The sequence below is a fragment of the Triplophysa rosa genome, linkage group LG2 (genome assembly GCF_024868665.1).
Source record: "Triplophysa rosa linkage group LG2, Trosa_1v2, whole genome shotgun sequence".
NCBI lineage: Eukaryota > Metazoa > Chordata > Actinopteri > Cypriniformes > Nemacheilidae > Triplophysa > Triplophysa rosa.
This window is the reverse complement of record NC_079891.1, coordinates 28,537,202-28,555,629: the sequence shown is the minus strand read 5'-3', so window position 1 is coordinate 28,555,629 and position 18,428 is coordinate 28,537,202. Positions and strand designations below refer to the sequence as shown.

General features: G+C 35.5%; 2 protein-coding genes across 3 annotated transcripts; both read right to left on the bottom strand.

The window, feature by feature from the left end:
- Window positions 1-15: 15 nt before the first annotated feature.
- LOC130546041 (uncharacterized) lies at window positions 16-8,757 on the bottom strand. Its single transcript, XM_057321086.1, has 8 exons — window positions 8,660-8,757; window positions 7,472-7,499; window positions 4,864-5,199; window positions 3,242-3,438; window positions 2,915-2,975; window positions 2,050-2,100; window positions 1,494-1,529; window positions 16-1,349 (listed from the first exon to the last, which is right to left on the bottom strand). Exons 2-8 carry the CDS (start codon window positions 7,488-7,490, stop codon window positions 1,339-1,341), a joined length of 711 nt encoding a protein of 236 aa, XP_057177069.1. The 5' UTR covers window positions 7,491-7,499; window positions 8,660-8,757; the 3' UTR covers window positions 16-1,338.
- Window positions 8,758-8,986: 229 nt separating this feature from the next.
- Window positions 8,987-17,566, bottom strand: LOC130549581 (GTPase IMAP family member 8-like). Of its 2 annotated transcripts, XM_057326829.1 has the most exons (10): window positions 17,376-17,566; window positions 13,792-13,840; window positions 13,064-13,267; window positions 12,755-12,948; window positions 12,640-12,676; window positions 12,457-12,506; window positions 12,160-12,250; window positions 11,124-11,549; window positions 10,806-10,847; window positions 8,987-10,423 (listed from the first exon to the last, which is right to left on the bottom strand). In XM_057326829.1, the coding sequence occupies exons 2-10, from the start codon at window positions 13,820-13,822 to the stop codon at window positions 9,813-9,815; spliced, it is 1,686 nt and encodes a 561-aa protein (XP_057182812.1). In that variant the 5' UTR covers window positions 13,823-13,840; window positions 17,376-17,566; the 3' UTR covers window positions 8,987-9,812. The 2 variants fall into 2 exon arrangements, with proteins under 2 accessions (XP_057182812.1, XP_057182821.1); XM_057326838.1 differs by lacking the exon at window positions 10,806-10,847 and having other exon boundaries at window positions 17,376-17,565.
- Between the last annotated feature and the right edge of the window lie 862 nt (window positions 17,567-18,428).

Below are 18,428 nucleotides of genomic sequence, written 5' to 3'. Positions count from 1 at the left end.
CACTAATATGGAGTGGTTATGAATATACAGTAGAATCACAGTGTTCTGTTTTTTTCACTTTTTACAATTCCATGTATACTTCTGTCGTTTTTATCCATTTGGTCTTCATTTGGCAAGGTATTTATTTCAAAACACCTTTAAAGTGGAACATTAAATGGAGTTACAGTATTTTTAGCAAGTGACACTTACAAGGTGCTGAACGGCCTACTCCACTGCCAACTCTCTGTTCCAGAGAAAACACACAATAAAACAAAACTGAATGCTCTTTATTCAGTTTTACCTAGTTTATTGAAAGTTTTTAAGAAAATGTCTAATTGTTTCATTTGCAATTATTTATTTACAGTCGTAGACAGGTTTATCCAAAGCGACTTACAAATAACATTTGTACATTTTTAACATTTTTGTCTAAATAAAATGTGCCTTTTGCAAAAGACCTACATTGTAATATATGATATTGCAATTAAAGTTTTTCAACAATCCAAGCTGTGCTTGTTTTTCTTTTTTGATGCATGTATTTTGCTTTACAAAAAAATTAAATAAAGGATTTTCATAGCAATGAAGGGTGTCACATCTGTGGTTTTAAACACTGTTTAAAGTGTTAACCATTTACTTGAAGTATATTTACAGATACAGTATTAACAATCATACTGCCAGTTGCAGTATTAACATCTTTTTGCCCTCTTGAGAAAGTAAAAAAAAATGATTAAAACGGGTCGAGGGCATAAAACTGCTTAAAAATGTGCAGATATTAAAAATATGGTAAACATTTCTTATATTTAAATGTATTTTAATCATGATATACAGTATGTATATACGTCTAAAAAAGTATTTATTCAGCAAGTTTCTTTAGTAAGTCAATTTTATATTTTTTGCATGATAATGATATTTAATGATGCATCAGTGATTAGACTTCTACAACTGCTCAATGACTGTAGCTCAGCTATGCTATTGGTTACAGCTGTACATTTACATAAAACATTCAGAATGTTTTCTCGTTGTTGTTCCAGCCACTATGTTCTCAATCTTCCCCAGCAGTCTTTAGACCCTTCTCCACATGACAAAGAAGGCTACTAATAAAAAGACAGACTCACTGCCCGCTGTCTTTCACTGTCCCTTATCTGATATAACACAAAATAAAGGCAGTTTTTTCATTGTTACATTATTAATGGAGGTGTGTTAAATTATTTTGGCAAGTGTTTTCCGATTTTGTCAGAAAGTGCCGTTCTGCTCTTTGATTCTCTAACTCTCCAGGCTCTTTCCACGTAGAATGATGTTTCCTGCTGCACTCACCATCCTGAGCTCGGATCCATAAAACACTGGGCTCTATGGACTTTAGGGTCATTCACTCACTATAAAGCAGAGCAGAATATCTGATTTAAATGTTTTTGTAATCCACGGACTGATATAATTAATGTTCAATATTTATGCAGTGAATTGCCTCTGTAAAGCAGTGTAAATCAAGTGAATAAAGGTATATTAGACTTGTAACTTACTCGTTGGAGGATTCCTGTCTAAGCTGTTTCTTCTTTCTAGAAATGGGAGAAAATAGTAGAATGGTTCAAACAATTTTGACAATAGAATATTCTTACTGTTGACCTTATATTTAACACAAATACATATTGTATGTTTTTATGGTTTTATGTAATGATTATTATTAGATGCTAACGTAGCTTTTTAAACTAATTTATAAACATTATTAAGTATGAAAATAGCTTCTATTTAGACAAGGTATTAAGATGTTTTGAGTGATCAGATTACTAATGGTCAGTGTTTAGAAAAAGTTGATATACAGAGGTCAAAAATGCATGTGACCATGTAACTTTTGTAGTCTAAAATGCACAAGACTACATACAACATTCTCCATAGATTATGTCTGATCAACATGCAATGTTGCACATTTGAAGTTAAGGCAATACAGGTACTTTACTGAAATATCTCTATATTCTGCATTATGCTTGTGTTTAGAAAAAAGGCAAAACGTTAAGTCACTCATGCTAATGCCAAATGCTGTTAAGTTTGCTCTGAACTAACCATTAAAGTGGTAGTTACCTGCCAACTGGAGAGATCTTTCCATTGCCTCTCTCTCCTGCCATGTTCTAACTATGGAATTAAGGGAAAAAAAGGGTGCAAAATACAATCTACTCATGAAATTAAACCAGTAAAACAAAATGTCTGTTAATGTGTCCATATAATCTATTGTAAGATAATCATTAACACTATCCTGGAAAGTACATATACACACAGCAAAATCGCCAGTGTTAAAAAAGGTCAAATTAACACTCACGATGTTTATATAATCCACACTTTGAGAGTGTGGATTATATATACACTGTGCGTGTTAATTTGACCTTTTTTAACACTGGCGATTTAAACTTACTACAGAATTAAATGGTTTCCTGTAGCTCAGTGGTAAGAGCATTGCGTTAACAACGCAAGGTTGTGGGTTCGATCCCAGGGATTGCTGTATGCCTATGTATAAATGTATAGGATAAAGCAATGTAAGTCGCTTTGGATAAAAGCGTCTGCCAAATGAATAAATGTAAATGTAAATGGTTCCCCTTGACACTCTTGTTTCTACCAAAACTGTTAGTCATCAACTCCACAGTGTAGGGCTGCTATGACAAAACTAGTCACTCATGCCAATGCCAAATGCTTTTTTTGTTTGTTTTAACAGTGCCAGCAGTGCAAATCTTGGGTGAAACATGGTGTGTTTTCTAAAGAGTACGCCATTACTTTCCCACCTCCAGGCCAATAAAATTACAAAAGGCATGTGGTTGGTCCATTTTCCTCAGGCACTTGCTGGTAAGAATCAAGTCTAATGAATGGTAATTACATTATCACTGACTATGTTAAAAAGCCAGTATTTTGCACATTTTTAAAGATAACTTTGCTCTGACTAACCAGTGGTATTTACCTGCCAACTGAAGAGATATTTCCATTGCCTGTCTCTCCTGCCCACTATATGTTCTGTTTATCTGTGGAGGTGAAGAATGAAAGTGTGCAAGTTACAATCTACTCATGAAACCATTAAATGAAAATATCTGCTGATGTGTCCATATAATTCAGTCTATCGTTTAAAAATGCTTTACAACAACACTGAAATAAAACAGTTTACCCATTAAACTTTTACAGTTAAGTTCAGACTTTTTGATTCTCATTAATATGTAAACTTAATAAATGAAAACCATGTTTATAAATGTCAATGAAAGAAGCAGATCAGTTCCAATAAAACAGCACTTACCATTGAAAAAATTATTTGGAATACTATTACTAGTGTTGCTGCTGCTGCTCCTGCTACTGCTGCTCCTGCAGCTAATGCTCCATATATTGCTCCTCCAACTGCTAATGCTACTCCTGCTACTGGTAGTGCTGCTAGTCCAATTGCTCCAACTGTATATCCTATCACTTTATTCCTCTCTTTTTTCTTTTTGCTGAAATCTAGATGAAACACAGCAATATGTCGATATATATATAATATAATCAATATGAGCTCTCATGCCTAAATGCCTAATATAGTAAAGTATCTTGTATCTCACTGCTTAATAATGCTGTACGTGTCTGCACTATATATGAAAATTAAAATATATAACAACACATCAAAATATAAAAATATACATACTGTATATACAGCTGCAGAAAAAAATAAGAGAGCACTCCAGTTTTGTCTTTAATCAGCATTTCTGCATATATTGTGTCAATTCCAGTGCAGCTTCTATTAAATTTCAACAGAATCAAACTTCAGGAATGACATATACCCAACAGCAATATAAAAAAAGACAGAATGCAAAGAGGCATGAAAGTTGCAATATTTTTGAAGTGGTCTATTCTTTTTTTCCGTGGCTGTAAATACATTTTCAAAGCAATCCTTTGTGAAAAAATTATGTAAAAACTGTTAATTTAGCATTCAATACCTTTGTTTGTTATTTTAATTAAAATATATATTTTACATGATCACATCACATATCATATCATTTACTTTTGATAATAAAGATTAGTGCAATGAAAACATACTGTAACTTTCCGTCACCCGTCCTAAAGTACCAAAAATTGTTGCCCAGCAGGCACACCCTTTCATACTATAGCAGTGACAATAGCAGTCTTTGACATGGAGTCCAAGTCAAGTTTCCAATCTTTGTTCTATTTTAGCATTTGTTGATTCATTTTACACATCTTGTTCATTTATTCAAAATGTTTTATTTAAATCATTCATTTTTATACTCTTATATATACTTATATGGTATAAGGCCCATAACAAAGATTAAAAGTTTTAAAGTTGCTCTGATGTCTCAATTATTTGGGTAATCCAAAATATTATGACCATAATATGCTGTTGGTCTGCTGTGTGACAACAAACCAGCTCCAATGCACTGAGGCATGCATTCCACAAGACCTCTCTGATGGTGCCCTGTGCTATCTGGTGTAGTAAACGGATGCTACCCTGTGGGCATTTGCAAAAAGAGTTCGAAAAACTGCAATATCACTGCAGACGTTTATTCCTCTATGGATTTCTTATTAATATCTATAAAAGATGACATCTGACTCAGACTTTAGCAACAGATTTCCAAGTCTTTTTGATGCTTGAGGTGGAGCTGCTTTGGATTGGATTTTTTCAATTTTCCTGACAGCCCACAAATGCTCGGCTAGACTGAGGAAGAATTTGTGGGTAAGGTACAGTAACCCCATTGAACTCATCATGTACCTCAAACCTTTCCTGAAAATGCATGTGTAAAACATTGTGTATTGACATGAAGAGGTACGTGAGAGACAAGAATGTTCAAGGAGGTGGAACCTGGAAAACTGACTTCCACTAATATATAGTAATTTACTAATATAAAATGTTAAATATGACATTGAAATACTGACCTTCTACTTTTATTGTTATCTCTTTTGTTCTGCTTCCACAGGTGACTTGACAAAGGTAATCTCCAAAATCTGACTCTTTGAACTCTTCCAGTGATAAGGAAACATTTCCTTTGTTTATCTCCTCAGTTAACAGATGCACTCTGTTGTCGTAACCCATCCCCTCTGTTACCTGTCTGTTGTCATAATGACACACCAGGTCTGTCTCCTTAAACCACTTTATATCTGTGACAACGCTATATTGTGCTCCAGCAGAAAGGTGACATGGTATAGTGATTTCAGAACCCAGTTCAACTTGAGTTTTCTCAGCTTCTTTAGGGATGATGAGTTCAAAATGACCTTTGAGGAAAGAAGAAAAAGAAAGGAGGACTTAAAAACTCATATCACAAAACACTTTTTGAAGTTTTTCATTTCAGTTATGCAAAGTGCACAGGGAGTGAAATGCTTTTTCAGTAAATATCTTCAACTTAATTGTACATGTCAAATTAAATAAAATGAATAAAGAGGCAATGGCATTTCAGACCTTTCTGTTTTCTTGCTACATGTGTGGCAACAGTTTTGAAAGGACCGGTCTGACCCAAAAAATAATTTTTAGATAAACGACACAGACATTTTTGACATAATAGAGAATTCTCACCAAATTTGCATATCAGTGTTTCACTGAAGTTATGCTCTTTTTACGCAAATTTCAACAATAAACCAAAAAGCAGCATCAACAGCAGTAAAAATTGTACATCTAATTCAAGTAAAAAACTCTAAGCTAATAGTTACCACACTTACTTTACTCACTTTACTTTACTTTACTTATTTTGCAACACCATTTTACTGCTACGGAGGAACAAGACTGCCACTTAAAAATAAAAGGAAGCATAAATGTATCAATTTAATAATTAAACCATAAAAAGTTAAATAAATAAATCCTTTTTTAAATGGAGGTATTAATAGACATTTTTAAAACGAGTTAAATTTGTGTTTTAAATGTAGTTTAATTGAACAATAAAACAATAAATGAAAAAAAAACATTTGTAAATATGTGTAAATATATAACATTTTAAACTCTTTTTTAAATTCATGTTTTAAAACGTAGATAAATAAAACAATAACTAGTAATAAGTCATTTTAAATGCACATTTAAAGACTTTGTTATCAAGTAATTTGACCATCAAATTGTAAGTTATTTATTACTTAAATTTAATATATTGTGCATATTTGCTGTTATTCTGCATTACAGTGACATTTTATCAGATAAATGGTAAATTTACTACAGTCAGTTCCATACGTTTACTTCACTGTAACGTTACCAGTTTAATTTTAAGATTTATTATAATCAGTTTATTCGCAGGTGAATCTCTGTTTACTGTCTGCTAGTGTAGGTTTTCTTTGCTGAAAGCGCTCTCAAGCTGTCGCTTTTTAAACTGGTATTGTGTACGTTAGTCTGTGTTGGTTTTATGATCAGACTGGGAGGCAGTGTCGGTCATGTGTGTGCAACCCGGTCCATTATTCCGTTGAAGAGCACATACATGCAGCACATCGATCATAATGCACATGCGTAATAATGATTTGTATTTGTATTGCGTGTTATTTTGGTGATAACTGTCTTGCTGTGTTGTTCGGCTTGTCGCGTTTCAAGTCTGGAGTAGCATTGTAAATGTATCATGTGGTGAGTTTTCTATAGGAAAGCACAGTTAGGTAAAATAAGGTTAGGTGTGTGTGTGGGTTGGGGGGGTGGTGGTTTGGCTTGCGGCCAAGGCTCAAACGTCACTGTTCGCTACTGGCGCCATTACATGGCAAATTAAACAGAAATTAATTTCGGACACTGCATATGTGAACAAGCATTCAGACAAAAACCCAAAGCATGGTCACACAATGAACGAGGCACGCAGAACTGGAACTACATTTTTATATGGGAACACCACCGCCAGATGCCCACGGTGTGTGTACCCCTATATAAAACAAGATGTACAGCACAAGGAAGTGTAGCAGCATGATTGCGTTCTTTTACACAGGCGAGCGACAGCCAACTGGAGAGAAGATGACAAGCTAACGTGATTCTCCTCCTCTCAAGTTCTGCAGTGATGTCACCAGTAGTGGGAACACCCACTAGCGACCTAAGTTGCCCTGGCGACTTGCTGTGACAAAGTCACTTGTAATGTGAATTTATGTGGCAGTCTTGGTCCTCCATATACTGCAGCTTAGTGTTAATAGAAGAAGAGCCTGTGTTTTGCCAAGTTTTTTATTTTTTTATCTCAATTCATTTGTAGTAATTAAAACAATTATACACACAGAAACAGAACACAATAATGTGCTATTGTCAGAGGTTTTCAGGTTCAGTACAAAACTAAAAACTTGAGCCAAAATGTGCTATTAAAGGCTAATTTACACTGATCTAACGAACACCCACATTCATAATGAACAAGTTTGTTGCCATTTGTTGTAGTTAGTTGGATGAGTGTAAACAAGTCTTTAAACTAATCTGTAATGGAAAAGCACCCCCCCCCCTCACACACAATGCAAACAGACAGCTTTTGTGCAATGATGACACACATATAGAATGCCTTTGAATGTTTGATATTGCAAAATCAATGTAAAAAATGCAATAATTAAAACTTACTGCCAAATAGGTCTTCCATTTTTCTGTCCTAAACGGGAAGAAGAAACACAGTCAAAATTCACAGGTCTGCAATTGTGTATAGCGTACTGAATTCATCACTAGCCTATTTCACATTAGCTATTTAAATTATATCCATTTCCTGGAACAACGTCCGTCAAAAGTATGCTCTAACCTAAAAATCCCACCCATAAACCAAACCCTTACCTTTACAGCCCTAAAATCAGAGGGAAATAATTGGGAAAAAAGGGCACCAGAAAAATCACGTTCACCTTCACATTCATGATCAAAGTTGTAATCGTTAGACTCATTTCTAATTTTTCAGCCATATATGCATCCTATGTAAGTCTGAACAAACTGACATACATACTACATACTGACAAACATAAATTCACCTTTCTCTTCACATCTACAAGTCCATTTTTAAATCTGCATACCAATGTATTTCACTCACAAACAACAACAGTGCACTTCTTGCTTTATTAAGACTTTCTTGTTTAAAGGACCAGTTCACCCAGAAATAAAAATTCTGTCATCATTTACTCAGACTCGAGTTGTTCCCAATCTGTGTACTTTTTTTGTTCTGATGAACACAATGAAAGATATTTGGAAGAATGCTTGTAACCAAACAGGTCTTGGCCACCATTGACTACCACAGTAGGAAAATGTGCTTTATAAATGTCTTTGTTCTGTTTAACACAAAAGAAGATATTTTGAAGAATAGGAAAGCAAACAGTTCTGGGGCACTTTTGACTACCTTTGTCATTTTTCCTACTATGGTCAATGGGGTCCAAGAACTGTTCGGTTACAAGCATTCTTCCAAATATCTTTTTCTGTGTTCAACCAAGCAAATCAATGCAGGCTATACAGGATTGGAACAACTAGAGAGGGAGTAATTCACGACAGATTTCTACTATGTTTTGGGGTGAACTATCGAGCAACAACGGAAGATCTCAGCGACTTATTCCTCATCTTATTATATAACTGACACAACACAATATCAAAACATATTTTAGACAATTGTGGTCAGTATGTAGGCCTATATGTCGCTCATTTAATGTGTGTTGCGCTTAAATGCATGTTACATTGCACATGACGCAGCAGTCAATTTGTCCGTAAAATGTTCACATAAACCTTAAACAGTACCCATCTGCTGTTTTATTGTTGACTTACACGGCGCACTGCACTTACCTTTACCCCACGTCTTCCCTGATATTTGCTAAAATTGCTATAACATTTGCAGAAGAGCAAACACGATTGGTGTTTCACTTTCACTTTGTCGCTGAAGTTCTGCCTGCTGTAACACAGCAACATGAACACAGCACCACCTGCTGTACATCGGGGATCTTACCGATTATTAGACCAGCACTCACTTGTAGTAGGCGTGTTGTGTGTATAAACTATGTTAAATTGTTATTCATTATCGGCTGTTTAACATAAAATGCAATCTGGATACATCTCTTCCTTGGCCAGGAATAAACGTTTTTCTCTTGAAAAGGACAGAAGCCAGTTCTCTGAGTGTATTTCCTTTATTAGGATCATTCCCCCAAGAATGTTTAATAAATGCGACATGAAAGGTAGGCCTAGGCTATTTTAAAACTATGAGACAATGACTAAGAACAAAAGAGAATGGCATGAAACTGCATGTACTGTACACATCAACAATAATTGTCAACAAGAAAATGCCAGGTATACACATGGTACTCAACACACACCTGTAACAAAATAAAAAACAACAACAACACAGAACCCTTACTGTACATTGCATGGTTTTCTCCCACAACTATTAAATATGTTTAGATATGTTTGAAAACTTGCATAAAACATACTTGTTCAGATGATTTAGACACAAGTTGGATGCTCTGAGATGATGTTAAAAAGCAGAGCAATTATTAATGATAAGACTCGTATGACTGCTCTCCATTATGACTGTAGGTTGTTGCATCACCATTCATCAATATTAATTAAATTTATAGATGTATTAAATTCCTAGGCGGCTATATTTTAAATGTCACTCATGGCAGCTACAGTATTTCAGTTATACAACACTACGTCCTATCTACTTGAATAGGTAAAGACCAATGTTTTTGGAATCAATAGCTAAGGTCACAATAAAAAAAAAACATCTAACAACAGCAATTAAAATAGATTTTTCTATATTTTCTTTTGATTAGCTCTTTTGTGACAACACTGCAGCGTCGTATTGATATATAGTTTTAGATTGCACTCAGCTATAAATTTGAATTAAACCTTCTGTTCTTCCCTGTCCAGCCTGATTGTATCTTCCTGTGTTTTATTAAATTCCTCTTTTTCCCTCACATGTCTTTCAGTCTGCAAGTAGATCTCACTGCTGAATCTTTGTGTTTCCTTCCACCATCTTCTCAATCTTCTCCAGCAGTTCTGACACCTGTGAACCATCTTCACTCTGATGAATGTTGAGACAGTGAAACCTGTTCCCACATTTCTCTACAAGTCTCTGGATCTCCTGATTCCCCGATTGAACAAAATCCTCAATGTTCTTCTCTTGTTCTTCATCAGTAACAGTAAAAAGGACCAGGCTGTTCCTCCAACATCTCTCCCCCAAAATCTCCTCCATTTCCTCCATCATCTCTCTCTTTACTCCAGCAGACTTCTGCACTGGTATCACCAGGAGGAAGGCGTGAGGTCCTGGAGCAGACAGACGGATACAGCGTCTCGCATCTTGTCTCGCCTCCTCCAGAGAGAGTTCAGGACAGAACCAGTCAGGAGTTTCCACCACAGTCACCTGCTTCCCATCCACCTCCTCCTGTCTGCTCTCACTCTTCTGTGTCTCTGCTGATGTATCAGTCTGATTCTTCTCTCTGTTCAGGATGATGTTTCCTGCTGAGCTCTTCTCACATCCAGCACTGCCCAGCAGAACCAGCCTGAGCTCTGATCCAGAATCCAAACATCCTGGATTTGAGGTTTCCCCACTCACTAGAAAAAAGAACAGAATATATTATTGATTATATGATGCACTCTAAAAATACTAGGGTGTTTGAACCCATTGTTGGGACAAATGCAGACAAACCTAACCGCTGGGTTAAATTACTTAATCATTTTATAAATTATGTTTTTAGGGTCTTTTTGCCTTTATTTACAATGACAGTATAAAAGTGTACAGGTTACAAATGACTTTAAATTTTCTTGGTTAATTTCACTTGGGTTCAAACAACCTAGCATTTTTAGAGTGTGTACTGCAACTGATTAATTGAATGTTAATAATTATGAATAAAATAAATGTCATTACATAACTGTATTTTGTCTCTGTTATGTAATATGTACTGTGAAACATTTTCACTGGAGCTTTTTGACTTACTTTCTGGTTCAATGGTGTGCTTGCTGTTTCTTCTTACTTGAACTGAGTTTTTTTGCACCATTCATGAATTAATATAGAATTATTTAAAGTTACTGATAAATTCAAATAGAAACACACCAACAATTATGACAAAAGAATACTATTATTTTAAAATCATATTCAAAAACTAAACATTATATCAAATTGTATGTCGTTTTAGCCAAAAGATGAACAGTTCTAAATATATGACAACCAATAATAATTGATGCATATTAGCCACATCAGGGTGTTGATGTATTTTTTAATATCCAATATTAATTTGAACTGTATGTAACTCACCAGCTGATTGTGAAGATGGTTTCTTTATTATTCTCTCATCTTGTAGCTGTCTGACATTTTCCTGTAGTTCTGTTCTCAGTGTAGTTAGCTGAAGTTTACTGGCTTCCATCTCAACCACTGCACTCTTTAGCGCTGTCTCTTTCTCACTTATCAGTTTTTTCATATTTTCTAGTTTTTCGTTTTTCTCCACAATTTGTTTCTGTTTCTCCTCAACCACTCTGGTTGTTTGTGACAGTTTTTCTTTTGTTTTTTTGAGAAGATTGTCTTGTTCTTCTATTGTTTTGTCCTTACGCTGAATTTGCTTTTGTAGTTCATCTGTATGTTTAAGAAGGTCATTTTTTTCAGTCTCCAAATGTTTTATCTTCTTGTCACTTTCTGCTAAACGTCTCTCTGTCTCTTCAATGTGCTTTGATTTTTTACACAACTCTGAAAGATAACACAAAGAATAGCCTTTATAATTTTACGCACACTACATATATAGTTTACAGAAGATCCACTTAAAACTCATGTAAATTCTATAATATACAGCTTGGTACTGCTGATCATATTTCACTTATTCTGTCAAGAATAATATGAGTAAATAAAATGAAATGTGACATTTTGTTTAACAAACGTTAATTTAAAATACATATTTACCCAATAACATCAGAACATAATCTGTTAATCAGTATTTACATTTAAATATAAGCAATTGTAAACTTTTTTGCAATTAATTAGAGTCAATGAATTAGGAGTAATTGATCCTGTTAATTTTGTGGTCAGTATTTTAAAGAATAGAAACAATAAGAAAACAAAATAAACTTTAAAGGTTCTTTATGAACCATTTAGACTCAAAAGGTTCTTATGGCATTGTGAAGCACCTTTATTTTGAAGAATGTGTACATACATAAATCTATTATATTTACCTAAGTACATCTTCCTTAGAACTTATAGACTGATCTTCATTAGTGCATAAAAGCACACAAAGGCCAAAGTCAATATTTATCAATGAATAAGCAGTTATTTTGTGAGACCCCCTCATAAGATGTACACTCACCTGTACTAGGTTTGGAGTTCTCTGTTTCCATTATATTTTTCTGCACTGACTCAGATTTCCTTTCAGGCTGCATACACATATTGCTTGATCGCTGGAGGATAAGGTAATTAATTTAAGAGGCTGTAATTTAACATTATAGGTCAGAATGTTAAAAAGATTAAACTACATCAATTCTGAATGTCCAAGTAGAACATCAGAATGGTTACAAAGCACTTTTGGCGATTTTATTTTATAAAATGGTTCTAAAGTTTATACTCTGTATTTTGCAGTATTGAACAGAAGTGTGTTTACGCTTACCGACATTGTGAGAATTGAGACCATTTTTGAAAAGCTGTTCCTGGAGGGAGCTGGGCATTAGGTGATAAAGCAGGGAAAACACAAAGATCTTAAATTAGCATCCTATATTTACATAAAAGCAGAAGGTCTGATATGTTCAAATCCAGTAAATTAAAATGAACAACAAAAGGGACTTTAACCTACTCTGACATGGACGTACATTGACACCAATTTTCTTCCCCTGCAGAAAAAATATGAGCATATTAGTAGTAACATTTCAGAACAGTTTTAATTGTTTGTATGGGATGTTTTTTAATACCTGCTGTATTAACCATTTCACAACTTTGTCGATTGCGTCATAATTCTTCTGACACTTCAGTAATCCTGTGTCTTCATAGAACAGACAGTCCACTGTCAGTATATCTGTCCTGTTGACACATCTGCTGCTGTCTGGTACAGTTTTCTCTGGCTCAAATGTGTGATGTAGCACCACTAGAACCTTCAGTTTAGAGGCTGTTTAAAGAAACACCGGAAATTATTTAGAGAGCTTTGTCTAAAGTCCGATTAAATGTTTCACTTTCAAACAAAGTATTTAATAAAATTAAAATCTTGACAATCAGTAAATAACCTGTGGAGTCTGTGAATCGTTTCAGTGCTGCTTCAATATCAGTTCCAGCTCGTGAAACGATAGGACAGAAAACCAAAACAACGTTGCTTTCATCCACTGAAGAAACTGTACTCAAATTCTGAATACGGTCGCTTAGAATGTCAATCATTCTCACATTAGTTCCATATGTTTTCCCAGCTGCAACTATGCATAGATTGACTCCCTCTGAAAAATGAATTGGCATGGGGAAAACAAACAAAGAACAAATCAGAACAAATATGATCATGTCAAAATGAACTTACAATTAGTACCTGCCTTTAAAATACAGTACAGAATGTTTCTCTGACATAATAAAACACAATCTGAACAATAGTGGGATGGGGGTATTTTTTACTTTCCTTTATGGAACATTAAAATACCATCTGTAAAATGGTATTGAGTGCGTGAGAGTGTATATAATCCCACTTGATCATTATTATCAACAAAAGTCAAGAATTTAATATTTAGATCTATAAAATGATCCATTCCTTGATTTTGATTGGTCAATAGCTGACCCTAACAACTGCTTGTCACATATATTGCAATATATAACATATATTACAAATTCATTATATTTTAAACTCTAGCCTTGTACTTGGAGACTCACATATACTGCACAAAAGTGTAAAACATCCAGACGGACCCATAAAAACACACAAAAGTAAAGCCTTTTAACAAGCAGTTAGTTGTCGTTCGTAAGACGCACACACCTGAACTAGTTTTGGAGCTCTCTTTTTCCATCCTTGAGTTATCCTCAACCTGCAGACACAACAGTTGTAAAATTCAGCGCAGTGTCGGGATGAAAACAGATCGTGTGTTAATCGCACACGTATAGTGAAATTAAACATACACTATTTATTTTGTTTAACATGCTTATTTTAGTGCTGTTAATCGATTAAAAAAATGAACTAACTAATCACACACAGCTTTGATGTTTTAAATATACTTTTACATTCTAATAATTTCACATTTTATCTCCAAATGAATGTAGAAACAACACATTTCTTTAACAGCATCATTTTATGAATGAAAGCCAAACATTCTAATATTGTTGGCTTTGCAACTAATGTCTTTATTAAATACAGGTGCTGGTTTAGAATATCATCAAAAAGTTGATTTATTTCACTAATTCCATTCAAGAAGTGAAACTTGTATATTATATTCATTCATTACACACAGACTGATATACACTCACCTAAAGGATTATTAGGAACACCTGTTCAATTTCTCATTAATGCAATTATCTAATCAACCAATCACATGGCAGTTGCTTCAATGCATTTAGGGGTGTGGTCCTGGTCAAGACAATCTCCTGAACTCCAAACTGAATGTCAGAATGGGAAAGAAAGGTGATTTAAGCAATTTTGAGCGTGGCATGGTTGTTGGTGCCAGACGGGCCGGTCTGAGTATTTCACAATCTGCTCAGTTACTGGGATTTTCACGCACAACCATTTCTAGGGTTTACAAAGAATGGTGTGAAAAGGGAAAAACATCCAGTATGCGGCAGTCCTGTGGGCGAAAATGCCTTGTTGATGCTAGAGGTCAGAGGAGAATGGGCCGACTGATTCAAGCTGATAGAAGAGCAACTTTGACTGAAATAACCACTCGTTACAACCGAGGTATGCAGCAAAGCATTTGTGAAGCCACAACACGCACAACCTTGAGGCAGATGGGCTACAACAGCAGAAGACCCCACCGGGTACCACTCATCTCCACTACAAATAGGAAAAAGAGGCTACAATTTGCACGAGCTCACCAAAATTGGACAGTTGAAGACTGGAAAAATGTTGCCTGGTCTGATGAGTCTCGATTTCTGTTGAGACATTCAAATGGTAGAGTCAGAATTTGGCGTAAACAGAATGAGAACATGGATCCATCATGCCTTGTTACCACTGTGCAGGCTGGTGGTGGTGGTGTAATGGTGTGGGGGATGTTTTCTTGGCACACTTTAGGCCCCTTAGTGCCAATTGGGCATCGTTTAAATGCCACGGCCTACCTGAGCATTGTTTCTGACCATGTCCATCCCTTTATGACCACCATGTACCCATCCTCTAATGGCTACTTCCAGCAGGATAATGCACCATGTCACAAAGCTCGAATCATTTCAAATTGGTTTCTTGAACATGACAATGAGTTCACTGTACTAGAATGGCCCCCACAGTCACCAGATCTCAACCCGATAGAACATCTTTGGGATGTGGTGGAACGGGAGCTTCGTGCCCTGGATGTGCATCCCACAAATCTCCATCAACTGCAAGATGCTATCCTATCAATATGGGCCAACATTTCTAAAGAATGCTTTCAGCACCTTGTTGAATCAATGCCACGTAGAATTAAGGCAGTTCTGAAGGCGAAAGGGGGTCAAACACCGTATTAGTATGGTGTTCCTAATAATCCTTTAGGTGAGTGTATATTTCTTTTAATTTGATGATTATAACTGACAACTAATGAAATCCAATTCAGTATCAAAGAAAGGATTTTTAGAAATCTTGGCCAACTGAAAAGTATGAACATGAAAAGTATGAGCATGTACAGCACTCAATACTTAGTTGGGGCTCCTTTTGCCTGAATTACTGCAGCAATGCGGCGTGGCATGGAGTCGATTCAGTCTGTGGCACTGCTCAGGTGTTATGAGAGCCCAGGTTGCTCTGATAGTGGCCTTCAGCTCTTCTGCATTGTTGGGTCTGGCATATCGCATCTTCCTCTTCACAATACCCCATAGATTTTCTATGGGGTTAAGGTCAGGCGAGTTTGCTGGCCAATTAAGAACAGGGATACCATGGTCCTTAAACCAGGTACTGGTAGCTTTGGCACTATGTGCAGGTGCCAAATCCTGTTGGAAAATGAAATCTGCATCTCCATAAAGCTGCAGTAATTCAGGCAAAAGGAGCCCCAACTAAGTATTGAGTGCTGTACATGCTCATACTTTCATGTTCATACTTTTCAGTTGGCCAAGATTTCTAAAAAATCCTTTCTTTGTATTGGTCTTAAGTAATATTCTAATTTTCTGAGATACTGAATTTGGGATTTTCATTAGTTGTCAGTTTTAATCATCAAATTAAAAGAAATAAACATTTGAAATATATCAGTCTGTGTGTAATGAATGAATATAATATACAAGTTTCACTTCTTGAATGGAATTAGTGAAATAAATCAACTTTTTGATGATATTCTAATTATATGACCAGCACCTGTATATTGTTTCTTTTCCTTCTTCAGTCTTTACTGCTAAATACATGAAATACAGAAGAATCTTCATTAAAGCTACGAAATCACATTGAATTCTTCTATTCTTTTGTTATTTGATTAATATTAGTGACAGGAGCCACAGCAGCACGTTTAAGAACGCGGCCCCTTTAAGAGCTGCCGCTCTACGCAGGGTTTTGACTAGGATACAGCTACCTCCACTGGGCATGCGCACTTCAATACCGCATAATTTTTGTCACGCTGAAAACAGTTGATTATTATTTTTTATTATTGTAAGGAAAGGTTTAGGGTTGGGGTAGATATGCGTTAGCTAATGTAATTTATTGAGATTTTGCACCACGTCCGGCAGTAGCAGTATCCCTTCTAGCTCTAAGCAGGTCTAAAATGCGCTTCCTGTTTTCACTACTCTTTGCATTCAAGACTTTATTTAACTGGTTGAAGACTGTGCTTGCGAAAATACTAGACAGAATGTGCTTTCTGGCATAATCTTGTGTGTTTTTGTAAGAAAGAGATGCTAATATTGGTGCGCTGTCTGACAGATTCTGACGCAGCCTTTAGCCCATGTGTACACCAGACAGGACTGCTGTCGTGTCGCGTTGAGCCGTGTTCCACAGCCAGAAACTGTCAAGCTATACTGTAGGCTACACGTCAATACAACCATTTCAAATCGCGGCTAAATCGTTTAAAGGCCTTTATATGAATAAAAGCGTGATTATATAATGTAACGCTACACAATGATGACAGAAAAAACGGATGTTGCGTTAATGGCGTTAAATATTTTTAACGCGTTAATCTGAAGAAATAATCGCATGCGTTGACGTTGACAGCCCTAAAATAAAGTTGACTTGACTCAATTATTACTCAATTGTTTTCAGGAAACAAGATCATTCAATCAACTGTGCATTCAACTTATGGTTTTCAGCCTAAACACTACACTTCGCACTCATGCTCCACAATGTCACCAAGTTTAACTATGCTAGCAACAAGATATAACTTTACCAAACATATTTATCTGTCAAGCAGGGGACGAAGCTCACGAAAATAAAACTGCTAATTTTGCATGCACTTTAGCACAAAGTTTACTTACCCTGCTTATTCAAATCGTGTTTAAGATGATGTATTCACACAGGAAAGTAGCTATCGGGTTTGTATTTTGAAATTTTTCAATTTATCGTGTCGAGCTGTGTAGGCCGACGCCACTTACAGATATGAGCTGAAAAGCACAGTCATGCTGGTTTGACCTGATTGAAAAACTCTTTCACTTTCGTTATGCACCGTAGTGCAGATTTCTATGGCAGAAGCCGCAGAACAATAAACAGATCAGTGTGGCCTGAAGACGTTATAGAGTGACTTTGCTGAGTGCTATATATGTAAGCGATAAGGTGTTTGTTTATTATGGTAAATAAATCACAGCTGAAGAGAGTTGTAGTAGTAGGTGTACATGTAAGGATCAAGTTAATATGTAAACACGATTATTTATTGGTGCATGCATGCAGCAAGTGTAAAAGTATGTGTGAATGTTTATAGGTGTTTATGCTGGGTATGAATTCATATGAATCATGTGAATGTATGAATTACACTATTATGTCAACACATTTTAATACAGTTTACTATAGAGAATACTACAGTATTTTTCATGTGGGTGTAGCCTATACTGTTGGTATTTTATGCTTTGCTGTTTAGATTTAGTTTTTGTAAGTCTTGTTGTGTATCGACTAAAGCTGCATAAACTGCCCATTTGATTTAAAATAATACTATATATATTTTGACACTTTAAAGAACATGCCAACCTTCTTTGCAATTCTCATAATGCTCTGGTGCATGATAAAAATAAACAATTAGCCTACATGTGTTTTGAAAGGTGAAAAAAAGTATGTATTTTGTACAGTATATAGCTCAAAGTGTGTAGCATATATTTCCGTTTTATCAGGCTAAAATAAATATTTCTGACTCAAAAAGGTAATTGTATATGTATTACAGAAATATCTGTGGCCATGCTAAATAGCACATGATTTGTTTCTAAAACTGTGCAGTAAACTGCCAAACACTACCTGTCTATTTATTCACATTTTAAAACCAATAATAGCTCTCTGTGCTATAGAATCAATCTTTATATTCTCCAGCATGTCTCTCTCCACTC